The sequence below is a fragment of the Nicotiana tabacum genome, chromosome 7 (assembly GCF_000715075.1).
Source record: "Nicotiana tabacum cultivar K326 chromosome 7, ASM71507v2, whole genome shotgun sequence".
Classification (NCBI taxonomy): domain Eukaryota; kingdom Viridiplantae; phylum Streptophyta; class Magnoliopsida; order Solanales; family Solanaceae; genus Nicotiana; species Nicotiana tabacum.
The window spans coordinates 178,244,479-178,253,076 of record NC_134086.1 but is presented as its reverse complement, the minus strand read 5'-3'; the positions used below and the strand labels follow the sequence as shown (position 1 = coordinate 178,253,076).

Genomic DNA, 8,598 nt, shown 5'->3' with positions numbered 1-8,598 from the left:
GAATTTGAGTATTTAACTAAGATATATGCTCACAATTTTCTAATCCTTGAAGTAAAAGGAAGAATATATTAATGAGAATTGCAAGAATAGTTTACACAAAGAAAAAGGACAATGGTATATTCTTTCTACGTATTCCCTCTATCTCGAATAGTTGCAGAGTTTCGTTTCACAAGTCCCTTAAGAAACATTATTTACGAGGGTAAAAACTTATCCGCACCGGGTGTTTACACCAAACCAATAGATATATAATGTGTCCTGCATATGGACTTCAATCATTTAACCATGATAAATTACATGTATTCTCATCTAATTAAATTAATTAACCATAGTGAGTTAATATAGTTTGGTGTAAACACCCGGTGCGGGTAAACACCGGGTGTATATCTTAAGATACGATCTGCTTCTATTTATTTAATATCTCCATTTTGAAGAACAATAATTACTAAGGGTAAAATAGGAAAAATATAACTTATTTTGTCTTTAACCTTTAAAATGACAAATAATTTGAGACAACTATTTTTAGAAATCACGACATATCATTTGAGACAGAGGGGTACTATTTAGGGTTCTTTCTAATCATTAAATGGATTCACTATTAATTGTTAACCTCTCTACTGTTGTTCGCTTTAAAAGGTAGTAACGATTTAAACCCACACATAATTAATTATTGATTTCTTAACCTCTGCCAAAATTAAACTTTCAAAAGCAGCAAAAAAAGATAATGAACTTTATTACAGCAGTTCGATCCACAGAATTGCAAAAGATCTGTGGGGTTGACAACTTTCTTGCTATTATCCCAAAGTTCTTGTTCCTATTAAATCTAATCACCTCAACAATGGGTGCATTTTTTCCTGTTCCAACTGTACACAATGACAGATTTGCAAAAGTTTGTAGTAAAAGCTACTACTAATATTCTGAGCTTGAGGATCTGCTCCATGTTTTTCTCAAGTATTCATCAACAGAAGAAAGAGGGCTGCTTTGATCCTGACTGCTGCTGAAAGATGTGGAATTATCATTCACATCAAGTAATGCAAGACTTAAATGGGACTCTGCACTTGAATCTGGATATACTTCATCATCATTATATTCTTCTATATTGTTATGATCCTCACCACTTCCGGCATTAGCTTCTTCATTCCTATCTTTCTCCCCCTTCAACATCTTCAGAATCTACTCAAATAACAACATGGGGTTACAATCTAAGGTGTCGTTTTGTTTGCGGTCCAGTTATATAGAAATTATAATGCAGGGTGAAAAATAATACATGGAATTTTTTGTCTTTAGATACTCTTATCTATGTATTGCTAATACATGTATTCTTGTCCCACATCCTATCCCATATAAGAAAATGCATAAATTCCCATATAATTTACACCAGAATTAGTATTACAATGCTTGATTTTCATAAACACCGCTACAAGATATTAGACCGAAAACTGGACGTTGAATTAGTAATACTTGCGGATCTTTACACGGAGAGTAAAGTTTCTTATAATTCAAACAAAACGAACTCTAAAGGGAATAGCTCAGAGGCGGATCTAGGATTTCCGGAGGATGGGTGCACTATTACTTTTTTTTAAAAAAAATTAAAGGGGATTTGATCCCGGGACCTTAGGCTATTGGAAATAAGAGATCAAAATCAGTGCACCATTTGGTCTCTTTTGACCATGGGTTGCATCAAATATATATCTCTATTTTTGCCAAATTATGTACATCATATCTATACTTTAACCTAAGGACCACGGGTTCACGTGAACCATGTTTTACATGGTAGATCCGCCCGTGGAATAGCTGCAATGAATTGTAGTTACCTGGTTTATGTTAGGACGTAGCCTTGCTGCTTGTGTAAGACAGAGTTTTGCTGCAAGAATCATTCTTTGGACTTTATCATCTTCAATATTCACATCCAAATTCTCATCCAGAATTGCTTTAATATCCTCACTTTCTAACTTAGGTTTCGCCTGGAAAATAATTTTAGCAAAAAACTTAGATGAAGTGACAAATGAAAGTTTGTAATTTGGACTAGAAGTCTTATTGTCAAAGTACAGATGCTTACCCACATGACTAAACTTTCTTGGCCACTGGGAGTCTCAAAGCCAATAGCTTTTCTCCCTGATAATAGTTCCAACAGAACCACACCAAAGGAGTAGACATCAATCTTATCACTTACTTTCCCATACATAAAATACTCCGGCGCTAGATAACCAAAGGTTCCCACCACATCACTATGAGTCAAGTAGGATGCCTTTGTGGGTCCCCATATTGCTAACCCAAAATCCGATAGCTGCAAAGGAGAATTGACCAGCGAGTTTAAGTTCTATGAATTAACGATGTACAAAATATTTACACAATAAAGTCAATTATAAGATAATTACAGGTAAGTTTGACAAGCAAACCTGTGGTTCAAAATCATCACTTAAATCCTAAACGAATTAATGATCTTGTTTAATGTACAATAATGAAATAACTGTCCTATCTGTTAGTTTTACAAGCACACCTGTGGTTCAAAATCATCACTGAGAAGGATGTTTGATGACTTAACATCTCTGTGAATAACAGGCCTTGGACATTCATTGTGTAGGTAATTTAAGGCTTCCGCAATTCCGACGGCTATTCTGAATCTTGTTTCCCATTGCAAAACTGTTTTGCTTCTTCCTGCATTCGAAATTAACCGAGCATTAATAGAATACCTTGGATGTTTTATTTTTTACAGAAATAAATTCTTGTTTTGCAGCTTACCGTGTATATTTTCTTCTAAATTCCCTTGTGAAAGAAAATTGTAAACAGATATCAGATGGGAATCCTCTATGCATATTCCAAGTAGATTAGCAATATTCTTGTGTTTAACTCTTGTCATAATATCCATCTCCTGCCTGAAATCTTTTCGCGCTTCCTCTGATGAACTGGAAATCTTTACTGCCACTGATTTTCCATCAGAAAGCTGAGCTTTATATACACTGTTGCGCCCTCCTTTTCCAATCAATTTCTCTGCACAAAATTTCCAATGTTTAGGAAGAAAATGAATTTAGAGAATGAAGTGTAGATAAAAGCTAGAAAAACCAACCCGAGTAGAAGTTAGAAGTCGATGATTTTAAAACATCATAGCTAAACCATTTGCAACCTGATGAATTTGCCTCAAGTATAAGCTGCAAATCTTTTATCAGCTGGTTACAAACTGATGCACCTTCCTTTTTATTACAATCCACGTAGTTTTTTTCCATCCCAAAGGCGTTTGGCGTCTCCTTAGGAGAAAAATCGGATTTAGGACTATCTAACATAGATCGATTTGGCAAGGTCATCACCCATTGCACCACCGACATTTTTCTTTCTATTTTAGCCGGTTGATTCAATGAACTCGTGGTTTGTAAAAGGGGCCAACCAGGAGTATCAGTAGCAAAATCTTCGGTAGGAAGAGAAATTGAACCTAGTGAAAGAGAATTTTTCTTGTGTTTCGCCAAAGAACTCACAGTTTCCTCTTTTGGATTCTCAGTATTACTCACTTCATAACTGAATCTTCCCATTTCAGGCACCTCAGATTCACCAAATTCAGTTAGGCAATCCCTTAGAGTAGAACTTCTTTCTGATTGAAGACTCGGTTTTGGATCACCAAAAGAACCTAATCTCACCGAAAACAGAACAAATTCAGTTTTTTCTTATACAAAATGAGAAAAATAAGCTCATAAATGTGCAATCTGAAAGCAATATCAAACCTTTGAGTTGGGAACTAGAGCTTCTTCTAAAGAAAACCTTCCCATTGTCAATGGCCATAATCTCAGTAGTGATAGGAAGCCGCTTTGCGCAATATTTAGAAATTGAGATCCAGCTCCTACACAAGTCCCTTTCAAATTAAATTAGTACGATACACGATGAATCAAAAATAGAATAACCAAAAACTTCTAGTAGGACGTGAATCCAGATTAGTCGAGCCAGTAGCTTTACTTACCCAAGAGTACTATGTTTGCTGGTTCCTACAACTACAGCAACTGCAGCATGGTTCTTTGCTTCTCTTACCAAAACTCTTCTAATTGAACTTCCTTTTAACACCAGAGAAATAATATCCACCTGAAATTCCCAACCAAAAACAAACCTACATCAATCACAATCGGTGGCTTTTTTATTCCAAAAAGACAACAAACAATTTAGAGAAAGTTCAATTGTATTTATCACCAGAAAGAAAAGAAAAAAAAAAGAAAAAAAAAACAACCTGCTTTTTATTGCATAAGCCATCGTAATCGTCCAGATAAGTGTCCAACAAAGATTTATCTTTTGCAATTGAATCTGAAATGATAAGGTACAATAACAATGTCAAGACAACAACATTTAGTTAAGAAACAAAGCAAATTCAATTAAAACAAGTAAAAAATTTAATGTACCGGCATTTCGACAAACATGTAGAGCAATAACCCTATCTCCAGGATTTGCAACTTTTACAATAGCCCAATTCAACAACTCTCTAATATGGCCGTCAAATCGAATTCCAACTAACACATTTCTCTTTTCTGATTCTTTTTCCTTCTCAAAAATCATCTTGTTGACGGCCAATAATGTAATTTTTTTATTGCCTGACCATACCAGAGAAATTATTGATAAATTTATATCAAATGCAGCAACCCAGAAAAAAGGGAATGCTCCAGCTGACAAGACAAAGGAAGTGTATAGCAAGACACTGGTCCAGAATATAAGCTTTGATCTGAATAGTCAAAAGCAAAATAAAAAAATATTAACACCATTAACAAGAACAATAAGAAAATCCAAATTTTGAATGAATAAAGAAATAAAAGTAAACACCTAGAACGACCGATAACAGTATATCTTACGTATTGAATCTGCTAAAAATTATTTAAATAAAGATCCGAGTCCGACAACAGGAATTTACCTAAAGATTGAGCCCATATGTCGCAACAAGCCATTAAAACTTTGAAAAAGAAAGAAATGCCGCCAAGATCATATACAAAAAATTAATAGTATTAACTAACAAACAAATAAATACATGCCAATGGCAGGTGCTTTGCTGACAATAAAGCTTCCTTCAGCTTATGGGTATTCTTTCTTTTTTAATATTTTTTTAAAACATAAAAAACTAGAAAAAACTAAAACTAAAGATAATTTTTGAATTTGATACCTAAAATCCTACTACTAAAGAAAGAAAGTAGGGAAGGGTAAGGAATAAAGAGGAAAAAAAGGGATAAAAACAGAGGTTAAAATTGTGTGATATTTTTTATTTCGTTCTGTTCAGAAAAACAGGCAGGTAATTCGCGGGGAAAATAACGAGAAATCAATGATATTTGTTCAGTTAATAATAATCACCGACAAAATAGGCCTGAGAACTCTCTCGCGGGTATTGTTGCGAGTTAATAGTTGCCGCAACGTTACGACAACGGTGATATTTTCAAAATATAATTAACAGCTTAAGATAGAACTCGTAATTTGTATTTTAATTTTCACATAATAGCTAACAAAAAGAGAAAAATTAATTTTGAGCGTGTTTGGATAAAATTATAAGTCAGTCAAACTAGTCTTAAACTGGGTGAAATTATAAGTCGGTCAAAAATTAATTTTGAGTGTGTTAGGTGAATTCTTAAACTGGTCAAATCAAGGTTATCTCCAACTAATAGTTTTTCCACGAATAAGTACTTTTGTTTTGATTAAATTCTATTCTTAATACGTTTTGTAATCCTTTACGAAATAAAACTCTTTAGTTCCCTCAATTTTATTTATAAATTCAGTCATTTTAATTAAAATTGTTATGAATATATTATATTATGGATGTTCATTTAGTACTCCGTTGTAAATAAGCTTCCTCAGAAAACTTATTTATATGGGACTCCGCCGTAAATATGTTTATTTATTTAATACTCTATTGGAAATAAGCCTCCTGAAGAAGCTTATCACTTCGGTACCCGGTTATGGATAAACATTACCCAGGTAGAAGATTATCCATACCGGGTATAATAAGATTATCCTTTTGATACACCGTTATGGATAAACATTACCCATAGTAAAAGATTATTCATACCGAGTATAATAAGCTTATCCTTTCGATACTGCATTATGGATAAACATTACCCCCAACAGAAGATTATCCATACCGGGTATAATGAGCTTATTCTTTCAATACTCCGTTATGGATAAACATTACCCCCAGTAGAAGATTATCTAAACCTGGTACAATGAGTTTATCCTTTCAGTACTCCGTTGTGGATAAACATTACACTTAGTAGAAGATTATCCATATCTGGTATAGTAGCAGCTTACACAACAGCTTCCTTTCTTCTATAAATATAAGAGATTTCAGTTCATTATGTACATCAGTTTGAATTCGAATAATATATCAGTTTCTCTCTATACTTGTCTTTACTTTACAGTCTTTATTTTATAACACGTTATCAACACGAGACTCTGCCATCTCGAGCAAAAACTTTGAAAGTATCTGAGGTACGAACTTTCTTTTTCTATATAGTGTCAAATCTTTCTAAACTTGAATTTGTAGCCCTGAATATATCGGCAAAAGCTACATGTCTTGGGTGTTTGATGCTGAAATTCATCTTGATGCGATGGGTCTGGCAGATACCATCAAGGATAAAAATCAGGCATCAAACTAAGACCGTGCAAAAGTAATGATATTCCTACGCCACCACCTTGATGAGGGCCTGAAAATGGAATATTCACTATTAAAGATCCAGTCATATTGTGAAATAATGTGAAAGATATATATGACCACCTGAAGATGGTCGTTCTTCCACAGGCACGTTATGATTGAACTCATCTAAGGCTACAAGATTTTAAATCTATAAGTGAATATAATTCTGCTATGTTCAGAATTATTTCCCAATTAAAATTATGTGGTGATAATATTACTGATCATGATATGTTGGAGAAAACTTTCACCACTTTTCATGCCTCGAATATGCTACTGCAGCAGCAATATCGAGAGATGAGATTCAAAAAATATTCTGAACTTATCTCATATCTTCTTGTATCTGAGCAACATAATGGACTATTAATGAAAAATCATGAAAGCCGACATACTAGTTCTTGTCCATTCCCTGAAGTGAATGAGACAAACTTCCACCATGCTAAGCGTGAAAGAGGTCGCGGCCCCAGTCGTGGTCATGACAGTGGTTGGGAAAGAAATTTTAATCATAATAATAATAATGCACCAAAGAACCCTCCTCACCACCAACAGTGGAAAAGGAAGGAACAAAGGCATGAAGCGGTGCAAGCACCAAATGCAAAAAATGCATGCTATAGATGTGGAGGAAAAGGGCATTGGTCACGTACTTGTCGTACGCCAAAACACCTGTTTGAGCTTTATCAAGGCTCCCTAAAGAAGACAGAGAAAAATGCTGAAGCAAATTTTATTTCTGAAGATAATTTAGACTTCATGCATTTGGATGTAGCTGATTACCTTGCACTCCCTAATGGAGAAACAAGTTATGTGATCAGTGGTGAATCTGTAGAAATGTAAAATATTTTAATTTTTGTTGTTTGCAATAGATAGTATGGTAATGTAATTGTTGTACATAAATAAAAGTTATGATTTGATAATGGTGTTTACTATAATATATCTTATTTATGTCATTTTGAAAAATATGGATAACATCATTAATCAACTTAAACTCTCGCAGAATTTGCAAGAAATATACAACCACCAAAAGTGGTTATATTTCGTATATCTCATTGTAACTATATTTTGTTAACCACCAGAAGTGGTATATGCCTATAATCACCAGAAGTGATAATTTAGGCTTTCTATGGTTATAATTGAAGAAAAGCTGCATAAATATTCTCTATATTACATGCACACCTCGATTTGCTCCCGAAGTAGTAAATATTTTAAAAAGATATTGAAGCATCACAATTTGATGTGATTAATGCGCATTCAGATAATTATGTTCGATTTCCTGAAGGATGAGAACTTTTGATAGTACTAATCCATTCCCTGAAGTGAATGTGACAATATTAATAAGTCAGGTAAATATGAACGCGCTCTTGATGTGAATATATTACCATTCACCTCCAGAAGAGGTAATATAATTGAGAGAATATATACTCAATATTTCGTATTTTAAATTTGCTCCTGAAAAAGTAACACAATTGAAATTGCCTCCTGGAGTAGGAAAATATTATGAAGAGGAGTTTTCGTGTGCTTAAACAATTGTTTTACATTGTTTATTTGATTGTGATTTCCTCTCATGATACCAGAAGTGTCTGAGCAATATTTGATAGTACAAAATGTATTAACAACTCCTGAAGAGCTAACTGTTTGCCTAAAGGATACATGACACCAGTAGTGTCCGATAAATATTAGATTGTAGATAATAAATGAAGGCTCTCGAAGAGCTTATATACAAATATGCCATTCATATTGTATAATTATGGTCAAAACATATGTTGTAGTAAACCTGAAGTTTACTAATACAAATAGCTATCATATTGAGACTACAAATTATTGGAAGATTGATAATCTTCATATTTCCACAATTATAGGGGGTAAAATAATATGTATGTGAGAAGTTACCCGCGTTATTCTTTAATTTGTACTATATCATGTATCACAGTAAACCAGAAGTTTACTAAAACAAAAGTTTATGCCAT

General features: G+C 33.7%; 1 protein-coding gene across 1 annotated transcript; it reads right to left on the bottom strand.

Moving 5' to 3' along the window:
• Positions 1-660: 660 nt before the first annotated feature.
• Positions 661-5,322, bottom strand: LOC107830140 (protein kinase STUNTED-like). Its single transcript, XM_016657622.2, has 11 exons — positions 4,877-5,322; positions 4,374-4,690; positions 4,205-4,278; positions 3,944-4,062; positions 3,711-3,826; positions 3,065-3,616; positions 2,740-2,988; positions 2,498-2,655; positions 2,057-2,284; positions 1,812-1,961; positions 661-1,170 (listed from the first exon to the last, which is right to left on the bottom strand). The coding sequence occupies exons 1-11, from the start codon at positions 4,891-4,893 to the stop codon at positions 907-909; spliced, it is 2,244 nt and encodes a 747-aa protein (XP_016513108.1). The 5' UTR covers positions 4,894-5,322; the 3' UTR covers positions 661-906.
• Positions 5,323-8,598: the final 3,276 nt, after the last annotated feature.

Bases quoted from the DNA above. Each gene is read 5' to 3' on its own strand.
- LOC107830140 (XM_016657622.2), bottom strand. The intron at 2,656-2,739 runs GTAAGCTGCAAA...TTTCGAATGCAG, and splicing joins TTTAGAAGAAAATATACACG to GAAGAAGCAAAACAGTTTTG. The intron at 2,285-2,497 runs GTGTGCTTGTAA...TCTCCTTTGCAG, and splicing joins GTGATGATTTTGAACCACAG to CTATCGGATTTTGGGTTAGC.